Source organism: Carassius gibelio, chromosome B9 (assembly GCF_023724105.1).
Source record: "Carassius gibelio isolate Cgi1373 ecotype wild population from Czech Republic chromosome B9, carGib1.2-hapl.c, whole genome shotgun sequence".
Classification (NCBI taxonomy): Eukaryota; Metazoa; Chordata; class Actinopteri; order Cypriniformes; family Cyprinidae; genus Carassius; species Carassius gibelio.
Genome location: NC_068404.1, coordinates 9560400 through 9573180, shown reverse-complemented (window position 1 = coordinate 9573180; position 12781 = coordinate 9560400). Strand labels below are relative to the sequence as shown.

General features: G+C 37.2%; 2 protein-coding genes across 3 annotated transcripts in view; both read left to right on the top strand.

Moving 5' to 3' along the window:
- Positions 1-193: 193 nt before the first annotated feature.
- creg2 (cellular repressor of E1A-stimulated genes 2) lies at positions 194-3804 on the top strand. Its single transcript, XM_052564709.1, has 4 exons — positions 194-704; positions 1928-2097; positions 2240-2353; positions 2942-3804. Exons 1-4 carry the CDS (start codon positions 294-296, stop codon positions 3081-3083), a joined length of 837 nt encoding a protein of 278 aa, XP_052420669.1. The 5' UTR covers positions 194-293; the 3' UTR covers positions 3084-3804.
- A 1866-nt stretch (positions 3805-5670) lies between these two features.
- The window catches only part of LOC127964716 (alpha-1,3-mannosyl-glycoprotein 4-beta-N-acetylglucosaminyltransferase A), a 46733-nt gene continuing 39622 nt past the window's right edge, over positions 5671-12781 (top strand). The window contains exons 1-2 of one of the 2 annotated variants that reach the window (XM_052565025.1): positions 5671-5859; positions 6242-6553. In XM_052565025.1, coding sequence (XP_052420985.1) covers positions 6460-6553 — 94 coding nt within the window. In that variant the 5' untranslated portion in view covers positions 5671-5859; positions 6242-6459. The remainder of the gene's footprint in view (positions 5860-6241; positions 6554-12781) is intronic. The other variant, XM_052565026.1, reaches the window with a different exon arrangement.

The following is a 12781-nucleotide window of genomic DNA, read 5'->3' as shown; positions in this document are numbered from 1 at the left end:
TTCATTGTGCTATTACTAATCAATATTGATTTTATGTAATTTTTCATGTACACTGGACATTTTAATGTACATGACTATTTAAATATCAAATTAGCCCAGTATTTTTGTGGAAACGATGTTTAGGTTACAGTGGGATACACGGTCACGCGCTGCGCTTCTCAGGCGGTCCAGCAGGTGTCGCTGTTTCTGACGCAACGAAGTTTCATTCCACTATCATGTAATACCATACTAATGGTGGCGAAATAAATAAGCATGCAGTTTTAAAAGCCGCAGCGCGAGTAAATGTGACCGCTATGTTGCTGCTCCATCTCATCTCGGTCCTGACGACGCTGCGGTGTGTCGGCGAGAGTTACACGATCCGGAGCGCGGTGTCGTGGGCCGTCGCCGGTGATGCTGCGGAGGAGGAAGAGCTGGACGCGCACTCCGACGAGGCGCCCGCTGTGCTCGTCGATAATATCGGGATCTGGAAACCAGCCTATCCGTCCTCTGTGTACCGGGACGCTTCAGAGAAGAAACCCGAGCAGATATCCAAAAACGAGGACGTGTCCTCCGCGTCCCGTGTGTTTTCGTACCGGATGGAAGAGGTGAATGTACCGTCTAGCGTCGCTACGCCTCCGCCGCACGAGGAGACGGCGAGAGTAGCGCGATACATGGCGCATCATAGCGACTGGGGTCACCTGGCTACCGTCTCCACACAGGAGCAGGTGATGCTCTGATTAATTTACCTTCCTGCAGAGTTCACCTGCTGCTTTGATCTTTTGTTTTTTTTTTTTGTTTTTATTCTCAATCCAAAAGGGGCCTCAGCAGACTTTAAAAGGACATGAAGATTACTTAAATTATGTAAAATAAACATTACAATTTAGTTACTAAATGTGAAACACTCTATCTGCAGTAAGGTGCAATAATATACACAATATGTCAATGTGTAATACTTAGTCACTAAATCACTACAGCTACTCATTCCATTTAAAATGTACTTTTGTGTAACTTACTGTGCATATTAATATGAATACTGTAAATGGTCAATTCAGTCAGATTGCTCAATGTGACTATCATGACACAGTCACTTGTTGTATTTATTTGTAAAATTGTTCTGTACAGTCATATTTATTGTCTGTGGTTAACTTATATGTTTGTTTTTTTGTTTCTAACACCAGTCAGGAGCAGTGCTTCTAATTTCCTTGTGTTCAGTAAAATACAAGGACAATAAAGGCATTCAATTCAATACAAAAATCAATTAAGATATTAATTTGAATTAATCTCTTCAACAACTGCTATTTTTCTTTGGAGATCCAGTGGCGGGTTTCATAAACTGCTTAGACTAGTCCTTAAAGTTTCTCATCTCATTTTTTTCTAGTCATATAAAAGTATATTGGTCTAATTTGAATTCTGAAAGTAAGATTGAAGACCACTTGGTTAACTACTAGTTAGTCAAACTAGTTGTTAATTATGTTTATAAAGCTGGCCACAGGTTCTTGTTTTCTTGGAAAACCTGGATAATATATGAGGAGGCCTAATTTTAATAGTGATTTCTAGACCTGGGATGTAAGTCATGTAAAATATTAAATCTCAAACCATTGGCTTTTTAAAAAAAAAACAAATGTAGATTATTTTATAGTTATGCCAAACTCTAAAAATACTTTATTTTAGAAACTGTAAATAAAATGTCAGATGCTATACTGCATATACTGTAAAATGCTTTGGAAAAAATCCTTATCCAGTAAATCGTAATAAATCTTAAAGAAGTCATGAGAGTATTTTTGCGGACAAAGGTTGAGAACCACTGTATCCTAAGGAATAAAGTACGGTACATTCGGACATTATCATTATCATTAATCAAGTACGTACATTTTATTATTATTATTATTACAGGCATGTATGAAATGTCTTTAATTTAGGTTGTTTTCTTTCCCCAACATCTTTTTAGATTAAAGGACTTCCTTTTGGAAATATTTTCTCTGTAAGCGACGGTCCGGCTGAAAACAGCACTGGCGTTCCTTATTTTTATGTGACACCGATGGACAGCACTGTAACGGATCTTCGCAGCTTCCCTTTTGCCTCTTTAACGTTTTCTGAGGCAGAAGGAGATTTCTGCAGGTATGTCTCTGAAATAACTGGAGCGAGAAGCCTTTACGTTTCAGTCATGTTTACATATCAAAACAAAAATATCTTTGACAGAGATCATTTTATAATGATCATCTAAAGCATTTTGTCTTCTGGCTACATTTCCCCGTGACAGGAAGCAGGTTTATGACCCTGAGGACCCCAGGTGTGCTCGACTCACTTTGACTGGTAAAATGGTGGAGGTGGGACCAGAAGAGCTTGACTTTGCCGAAGAGGCCATGTTCTCCAGGTACTTATGCAAATGATAAATCATGCACACCGCACATTTCTATTTCAGTGGTGGCAGCTAAACACACTTCATACTTTTAATGTTGAACATAAGGTCTTTGTTCGTTTGTGTCTGTTTGTAAAGTATGATTAGCTGTTTTTGCTTAATATTATCATTATTGTCTAGACTGATCTCTATTTATATGCTGCGTTTTGTATCTGATGCAACTAAAATGTGCATATACTTATAGCTGAAATGTATTGCTAATAAACAAACCGTCTAGTCTGAACCTTGCCTCTGCATTCGAATTATGCAAATATACCAACAGCAGATTTTTCTCTCTGAAAAACAAAGAAAGCTGTCTCTGGGACAATACCCTAAGGTGCAAAACTAATAGGTAGAATTTTATGTCTTATTTTTCCCTGAAAGGTACATATTAGGAACATAAAGGTAAATATAAGTATTTTAAACCTTCATATTATTAGTGCATATCATTATGTTTTGAAAAGGTAGCACCCCAATGACAGCTCTGATCTTTTTTGAGGAAGTATCAGGTAAGCAATATTTCAAATAAATATATGTGTCAATTTTGGTGTGTGTTTTGTTTAGGCATCCTGTCATGAAGAAGTGGCCCCCTGGACATGATTGGTTTTTCATGAAGCTGGTTTTGCAGCAGGTTTGTCTGCAGGACTGGGTCGGAGGAGTCTCTGTCATTCCACTTGAGGAGTATTTCAAAGCAACGCCTTTCTGAGAAAAAAAGAGAAACATCCTAAGGGCAACAATCAGAATTGACCTGATTGTGTACAGAAGGTGGTTATGGTTTTGTTACAAACTACTTTCAACTAGGATTTTGTTTCTTTTTTTTCTGGCCATGATGCTGGTTCTTTGCCTCTGTGCATATTCTCTGAGGATATATTGAATGCATAAATTATGTTAAAGGAAGCATAACATTATCTATAAATCAGTTTCACAGTAACTTAAGGTTGGAGATCACATATAGACAACGTATTGACAGGGAAGCTATTCATTCATTATAAATAAACATATCACTCATGCTAAATAAATCTACCACAGGCCTTCATACTTTACTACACAAAGAAAAGGTAGATATTAAATAGTTGTAGAGTTCTTGCATGTTTTCTCTGAAACCAACTTCACTGTATTGAGAGTCTGAGATTTCATTAACAGCTGAAATGTGTGTGAAAAAAAAGTTTTTCATTGGTATTTACGGCATCTAATGCTTTTCAAGTTCAGTTTCAGGTCTGCATTTATACTTCTCATGGACAGCGACTTACGGTACAGTACATGACTTCATGTTACACTATCTTGCGCAATTACAGTGTAATTGACAACTATTTGACAATATCTCAAATATCTGTTTGTGCCTTGCATTACCTCTTCACAATGATTTACAAGTGCTGCACAATTAAAATAAAAATTTTCAAAATAAAAACTGTGTAGAAAGAGTAGTCATTGCTGTTTTGTGGTTAGCATTTTTAGTCTTTTAATGTAAATGAAGAACAAATAGCAGATTACAAAAGGGATTGATTAGAGTAATATGATTATGTAATACATAATTACGCTTAAAATAGTATTTCCAAGAGACTTCAGCTAAAGTGTCTTATGTAACGGGGTATCTGGCTCAAGTGAAATTAAAAATGGTCTGTGCAGGTTATACTTAATCATCTCCATTTGAATGATTTCAGCTTTATCTTCAACTTTTCTATGAGACGTATAAGAGGCAAAAGGAAGCTTTCAATGTGAGTCACCAGTGAATAAAAATAATCACATAGGCATCACAAAGTAGCACTGCTTGACAGTATGACTGAATTGCTGGCTGAAATAGAACAGAAGAGCATATAAATAAAAATAGATTGGGGGAAAGAGCTCAATCTGTGGAGTGGACTTCAAATCCAGATGACTATGTCAAATGAAGATGAGATTTAAAAAAAAAAAAGGAAAGATGAAATCAATTTATACTGGTTGCAGTAATACCACTATATTGAAATAACAGGATTAGGGGAAATTAAATGAAAAGATATGATGTTTGCATACAATAACGGGTTAGCTATCAGTGACAGTGAAGGTCAGAAAAGCCAATCAATTATTCATTAAATGTGCATTCCCTCTGCCGCCTTCCATTTCAGACAGCATACATTTTTATCCGAAGTTAGTATAATAATTATATGAGTAGTAGAAGTGCTCAGGAAAATGGAAAGCTTTTACATTTACTGTGATGGGGAAAAATAAGAAATAGATTTAATAGGAAAACCTTTTAAATAAAAATACAAATCTATATCCAGCCTTTGTTCAAATTCGAGTGAGTTGTGTTTTCAGTGCAAATTAGTTAAATATTTTTTTTATATTATGCATAATTATGCACTAAAGAGAAATGTACATTCACATTATAGAATGTTAGATTGTTCTAATAGTCTTTTGCTTATACATCTATGCAAAAACAAACAGTATTTTTAAGCAATGTAAATAATGAGAAACATCATAATTACTATATGTACATTTCCTAATAATATTAATAATAAAATCACATAAAAATTGAAATAAATCATTAAGCCTATACCACTTTCACCCAGTGGTAAAAATATTTCTTTCTTTTAAATGTGAATTTAAAATAATTGAATGACTGACTACTATTATTCCAATCAGTGAAACTGCTGTAAAATATGACACCAATGTTTCAGGAGCTTAGGCCACAGAATAGGATACATGCTTATTTGATGCTTTATCTTTTAAGATTAACTGTTTTACCCCCCAAAGCATTGTTATATGCCAGTGTTTTCTGTAATAACTACTGTATAAAAAGATTTGGTTTCAAAAACAGTATCATAGCTACTTAATTGTTTCTTGTTATGGTTTTAAATCTGTACTTATCCTCAGAATTACCTCAAAGTAAGTCTTATTTTGTGTTAGCTGTGCTTTAAAATTAAATTATTAAAATCTTTTGACTAAAAAAAATCTTTTTTGAAATTATTAAAAGATTTTAGATAGGCTAACTTGTAATCTATAACCTATTACATTTCAATAGTAACTTTCCCAACAACACTGCTTTCAAATATAGTATTTCATAGAAAAACAAGTAGTCTACAGTACATGTCAGTCTCCATGAAATGAGTTCTTGTTGATGAACATTTTGACAAGGTAAGAGTATTTCAGACGGAATTTATGGACACAAAATTAAGAGTCTAAACAGAATCGCAATCGGTACAGTCCGCCGTGTGGCGGCAGACAAGAGCTGCGCGCTGACTTCCGCCAATCAACCTCCGCGGGGGGCGGGGTCTGATGACTCCAGCCAATCATAGTTCTGGGTGAGTGATCATTGCTTTCTGTAAGTGTGGTCTTCAACAAAGCTTGCTTGAGAGATCACAATCACCGCTGACTACTCTGGAAGGACTCTCCGTCAAATCTGCTGTTTTAATGAACATCAAAAAACGCGTTTTGCTCGTTTTTTGACTGGATAGTTTAGAAGAAATCGAGCTGCGCCGGTCCGCTGTTCACTAACAGGCAGAAAGGTAAGAAGTGTTGCACTCGGGGTTGTTGCTCATGCCTGTCTGGCATGTTATTTTGGGGTCCTCCGACAGGTAGTCAACTGTTTATTTCACAGCCCCGCAATTAAATGGCTGTCTTTAACATTGGCTGTCTTTTTTTTTGCCCAGTCGGCCCTCACCCTAAATTAATTATTCTCTGCAGTATTTTGTATGTCTCTCGATGATTCATTTCCTTAGAAATAAGGTTGCATACATATATAAACAGCTAACGTTATCTGTTTAACTGTTGTAGTCAGCGCGGACCGCAAAAAAAAAAAAAAAAACGGAACCAAACCAATATGATTTCATTAGCTTCTGTAATTTTTTTTTTGTTGTTAAATCTAACGTTACTCATGATCTCTTCCAGTAACAGGGCAGGCATGAACATTGCACATCTTTCTCTGGAAATGCATCAGTTCCGCCGGTCTGCCTCGTGACTCCAGCAGCGACCGAGAGCCGAAGGACCGCGGCGCTGACAGCAGATGAACCCGGGCCCCCGTCCGCTCCGGTCCGCTCCCTGAAGCGCTGATGCTCGCCTGGATCCGGAGGACCAGAGGCAGCTGCACTGGGAGGCGCTGAAATGAGATGAGGCTCAGACATGGAACTGTTGCCACTGCGATTGTTTTCTTCACGTCGTTTCTCAGTCTGTCCTGGTACACGGCTTGGCAGAATGGCAAAGGTGAGCTAATCTCTGAGATGAATTCATTTATGCTGTACCATACGAGCAGGTAGCTATTGCTTCTTAATTCAGTACTGCAACACAATTGTGAGTGCAAAATGTATACATCATTTTAATGCACAAGTTATTCATATCAAGCAATTTTGGGCTTTTAGTTGGTTAGTTTTGCCTTTCATCAAGCAGAACAGAGTGTGAAATCTGGTCTGGAGCTGTGTTTACATGTGTAACGGATCTCAAACTCACTCAAATTATTCTATAATCATTTTGCTCCAGCTTCAGGGTTTTAATCTGACACGCTCGAGTGAGAGAAACCCACTCTGAGTGAGTGCTGAGTAAAATAAGTATCAAGTGACACTTGCAAAGTCTGAAATCAAATACTAAGTAATTTGACTGTTTTTGGGGGGCCTCGGGATTGTAAAGTGTCTATTGGATACACATACACTTTGTAATTTTTTTTCTGCAAGTTATACTTTATTTGGGTCCATTTTGCCTAATGTTTTATAAATTCAGCCATCAAGGTTGCAGATTCAAACCCCCCATGAGGGGATCAGTGAACTGATATCAGGAGATGCAGGCTGTGGGAACACATCCAGTCGGCTGTACTAGATTACATTAATCTATAAGAACTTCATATTTTCTGTCCATAAAGTTTGTAAAGCGAACTCTTAATGCGGGGAATTTCAGGTTTAGGACAATACCAAACCACCCTAGTTGGAAATCAATAGTGTCTGGAGCACATTGTGACAGCTCATTGCTCAATGGTCGATCATTCTCTAGTTAAATCCATCCGTCTGTTGATTAGAGTTGTATAAAGCGGAACACCAAATTCTGTTTGCTTGTTGATGATGTTTGCCAAACTCTGATCTTTGCTTCTGTCTCATGCAAGTTTTCTCCTTGAGATTTAGCCAAATCTAGAGGTTGACCCATTTGCATTCACCCTCGTTTGCATTCCCAAAGCAAACAAATGGAAAAACATTTGTAATGGCTGTGAGATGTAGTAAGATATCAGATATTTTAGATATTTTATTCCATTTTCATGCAAGTTAGGGTTGCAGTAACATTTTTGGCCTTTTGCAAAATCTGTTTTTGTCATTAGTTTTGGCTGAATGTCATTCTCTAAGAATTTCAAAAGTCTCTATTTTGTCTCTGTTTTCCACACATTCACATTATACATACTTTTACTGTACATTTATTCATACTGTGTAAAGTTATATGGATTTTTGAATCGAGGTTAATATAATAGACTACAGTCCTGGTGAGGAATCGGAAAAATCCCTGTCCCCTCAAAAACCTGTTTTCTAACACCATATTCAACCTGTCGTTGAGAAGCTGTTGATCCTGGATCTGGTTGAGGTTAATTTTGTTGAAGGTTATGTTTATAGCTTTAAGGTACAGAGACACACTTGTGTGTCAGCTCATTGGACGGATTTCAGAAAATGTAAGCTAAAGCCTAAAAAATGTGACCTGCAACTTTAGCAGTTGTGAATATCAGAGTCAGACGGGAAAATCTTTGAGAGAAAGGTCACTGTATTCATTGGCATAAAACCCTCCCACGTATGTCCACACCTCGGATGCCTGGTCATCGAGGGCGTATAGTGACTCATTATTACATAGTTTGATGCCACTAAGGTCTGAATAAATGTCGCCTTGACTTGCTGCTCTGTTGCCTTTTCTCTGTCAGGCCTGGTATGCATGATATTGAGTGGTGTTTGTATAGGGAAACACATTTATAATATATTCAGTTCAACCTGATTGCTTCGTTCAAGGTTCAGCCTGACCTGAAGATTTTTTTTATTTTTTATGGGTGTTCTTGTGGCCTAACTGAGCATGCTTTGCTCATTTTCATAGTAATTGATTTGTTCATGTTACCCGTGAATGTTTCCTGAAAGCTAAATATGGCTGTGCTGAGCCCTTTCAAGATAAAATATTTCCACTTTATATACAATATCTATTTCATTAGAAATTCTTTTAATTTAAGAATTTAAAGAAATTCTATTCCTTTAATTAATGAATTTGAATGTTATAAATACAAACTCACAGCATTTCTTAGTGTGGTCAAAACCACTTCTATGAGGCACCATACTGAAGATTCAATCAGTATTCAGTTATGATATGATGCATCATGGTGTTAAAGTCACATGTTAATATGTGTTTAGATTTAATAAAAGAGGAAGGGTGTGCCCTTTAGTCAACTTTACAATTATTGCTCCGTTATCAATAACAATTGCAGCAACTTACATTATTTGTCAGTTTTTTTGGTAATTAATATATAATATATTAAAACAATGTACTCTGCAGTTCTCAGTAAAACGATTTGAAAGAAAGTAATATTTTTTTTTATTTAGCATGGATTTTATTAAATTGATTCAAAGTAACAGTAAAGTGAAAGTGACGTGACATACAGCCAAGTATAGTGACCCATACTCAGGATTTGTGCTCTGCATTTATCCCATCTAAAGTGCACACACACAACAGTGAACACACACACACAGCAGTGAACACACACCCGGAGCAGTGGGCAGCCATTTATGCTCCCGGGGAGCAGTTGGGGGTTCGTTGTCTTGCTCAAGGGCACCTCAGTTGTGGCATTGCCAGCCCGAGACTCAAACCCACAACCCTAGGATTAGGAGTCAAACTCTCTAACCATTAGGGCATGACTTCCCCACATTAAAGACATTGTATAATGTTATTACGGTTTTCACAAAAATATTAGGCAGCAGATCTGTTTTCAACATTGATTATAATAAGAAATATTTCTTGAGCAACAATTCGGCATATTAGAATGATTTCTGAAGGATCATGTGACACTGAAGACACAATGCATGGCATGGTTAAAGATTTGGCGTCTTAACTGAAAGGGTATATATTATTTAGAGCTCATAGGGCTGATCTGTGACTCTTGACCGAGGTACTTAACCCTAGCTTGCTATAGGGGTCACTTTAATATGCCTGCTAAAAGCTGCTTTGGATAAAAGTGACCGCTAAATCAAACGACTAATTATTAGATGGCACCTTAAATCATTCTGCTGCTCTCCTTTTATAGGAACAGAGATTAAAATGAACGGCACCATTGCCTTATTCCTCCAATTTTCTTTTCTTCTGCTCCGCTGAGCCTACAGAGTCTTTGCTTCCTCGGGGTGTGTGGAAAGCACAATGGGCCAAAAATAGCGGGCCAGGAAGGCGTGATTAGCCTAGGAGAAGCGGGTAGGAAATCCGCAGTTTTCTAATGAAGCTCACAGTGAAGAGAGACTCGGCACTCATCACATACTGCTTGCGCTTTTGTCGGGGCTGGATTGTTTTTCTTCAGGAGGAGCCCACGCGTGCACCATCAAGAGGAGAGCAGGAGAGTGAGGGGGTTGTGTTAAGCTCACTGCTGAGAGAGAAACATTGAGATTTACAATGGAAAGCAAATGAACTCTGATACTTTGAGAGCGAGAGTTTCACCATGCCAAGAGAAAGATCTCTCTCACTTGATGATGCTCTCATTAATAACCATCATCTCGTTCTGAATGATGCACAGTTCCCTATTTTGCCTCCAGGATCATTCCAGATCATTCTGCTGTCAGCGGTCCAGACAAGTCCTCATTGAGTCACCACTACACTCTTATCACTGTGGCATCCCCACCATTCTTTCTCCATATTAGGCTGAAGAACGCATTCATTGCCGTTAAGCCCTTGTATGTTTCTAGCCCTCGACATTTTTTTCAGGTTCACCAACTCACGCGCTCATGTCTCCTGTCACAGTGCCAGCGGCTGCTGTTCTCGAGAGCCGTCACTTGAATTCCTCTGCTGTCATTCCTGGCAGGTGTTATTGGCCTCTCTGTGTCTTTCTCTCTCTCTCTCTCTCTCTCACACTCTTATGTCAGGTGGTATGAAGTTTAAAAAAAAAAAAAAAAGTGGTACAATATTTCTCTGGAAATGCAATAGAGATTTGGAATCGAGAACGAGAAGTTTGGTTTTCGTTTAATAATTAGAACATTTATTTATATTCTACTGGAAGGGCCAGTCTACAAAAAACATTTGTTACCTTTATTTAGATGTTTAGAGGCAATACCCACTTTTACTGTTCACACATGAGCAAAAACACCTTAAACTTATATATGGGAATATATGGGGATGATAGCCATAGCTTTAGACTTGGTTCTCTTTGTACTGTGTATATATTTTTTAGATAATGTAGACTGGTATTGTCATATTATCCCCTTTATAAGTAATTAACTTTTCCATTAATAATAGTAGTAGTAAAAATCTTCATGATGACAATCAGTATCCACTTCAAGGAGGACAATCTTTTTTTATCACCTTATTTTACAATACTGTTCAAATATTAAGAGGTCAATAAGATTTTTTTTAAAAATACTTAAAAAATTTTTTTTTCTTTAACAGTGATTCATTTACATTGTCAAAAGTAACAGTAAAGGCATTTAGTGTTACTAAAATATTTCAAATAAATGCTGTTTCTTAAAAAAAATTGTTTAAGTTAGAATCTTGAAAAAGAAAACAAAATCAACAACAACAAAGATTTCCACAAGAAAATATTAAGCACCACAACTGGTTTCATCATTGACAATAATAAATATTTCTTGAGCATTTCAGAATGATTTCTGAAGGATCATGTGACACTGAAGACTGGAGTAATGATGCTAAATTCAGTGTGCCATCACAGTATAAATTAAAATTTAAAATGTATTAAGATGTATATTATTACTTTAAATTGTAGCCATATTTCACAACTGTATTTTTGATTAAATAAATGCAGCCTTGCAAGTGATTCCTCGTGACTCCCATCCATGTTCTACTTTCAGTATAGTTGTCTCCCATATTACGTTGACGGTTCACAGAGATGTTTATCAATCAAAGCGCACGGCTAATGGAGCCAGGCATTAGCTCTTGAGATCTAAACATCAAAATGAGACAAATTAGAGCCAGAAAGCACTGTAAGCTGAACCAGGAGTGCTTGACAGCTTGTGTGTGTCTCATTGGGCCTGGCTGGATGATACTGCATTGGTGTGTATGCTTAGATTTACAGCTATTTGATCATCTTCCATTCTCTCATCATATTTCGTCATTGATCTGCTTATGTTATGGCCATTTTTGTTTATATAAATGTTGCTCATACTGATTACAGAATCTTTGAGATGCATGCCTTTTGTGTTAATAATATGGATCATAATAACCTTTTTTTGTTACTGTTCTGATGAAGCTATTTGATACAGCAGATATTTACATGCTTTCCACAAGACAGAACACTGAATTTACGTAAAATATAATTTTTGGTTCTTTCTTAGGTTTCTCAAAAGAGAGGAACTTTTAACTGATGAATACACGGTTACACGAAAAATATTATTAAAATTTTATCATCTGATTTCTTTTGACACAATGCCTCCTCTTTGTAAGCTTTTACATATACCTTGTTTGATGATAAACAGAACTATATTTAGTTGTTTGCTTGTGAAAGAATAAAGGGTTTCCATCGTTCTGTACACCCTGCAATTAGTGAATTCAGCTTCTTTCTTACTTTCCCAGCATATCTGCTAACTGGCATAGAGGGGAAAGATTGAGTGACTCATTCATTGTTTGTAGGGTCTGAGAACTGCATTTGTATCCCAGCCATTCCAAACCCCTGCCTTTCCCTTTGTTCTTGCTCATGGCCCTTTCTCCCAAAACAATTCACCCACATGTCATATGACCAACACAGTGACCGTGTCACACAATGGCTTGGAACATTTCCCTTGTCTGCATTCCTTATTCCCTCATTCATAGTCTATTTATGTTTAGCTTCAGTCATTTAAACAAGCACAGCGGTGATGATGAATTCAGACATGATGTGAAGTGGATTGATTTGTAGATTTCACTCTGCATGTGAAAACTGACACCATCGGTCTGGTTTCATGGCTGGACTGAAGATTAAGTAACTAACAAACTTTAAAAATAAAAAGTCACCATGAAACGGATGTTTCTTTTCTTCTCTGCTGTGATGTATATCTGAGTGAAATGGCATCTGAAATGACAAGGCAGGACTTGATTTTGTCTTCCTGGAATTAATTGGAAGCTGGCGTTGCAAACAGAATGGGGGCAGGTTTGAATGCCAGTTTGCAGTTAGTTGTGGGAGATTTATTTCCACTAGGGTTTTAACAGTGAGGACATTTTCCCACTGGTTAATCAACGTGTGACAACAGCGGTAATACAGCAGGGCATTCCGTCTTTTCCTCGCTTTCCTTTGCTTTA

What these genes read in the sequence shown, in the direction of transcription:
- creg2 (XM_052564709.1), top strand. Translation starts at nt 294, where the DNA reads ATGTTGCTGCTCCATCTCATCTCGGTCCTGACGACGCTGCGGTGTGTC. An exon ending in CCGTCTCCACACAGGAGCAG is followed by an intron (nt 705 to 1,927) that starts GTGATGCTCTGA and finishes ACATCTTTTTAG; the next exon opens with ATTAAAGGACTTCCTTTTGG. An exon ending in GCAGAAGGAGATTTCTGCAG is followed by an intron (nt 2,098 to 2,239) that starts GTATGTCTCTGA and finishes TCCCCGTGACAG; the next exon opens with GAAGCAGGTTTATGACCCTG.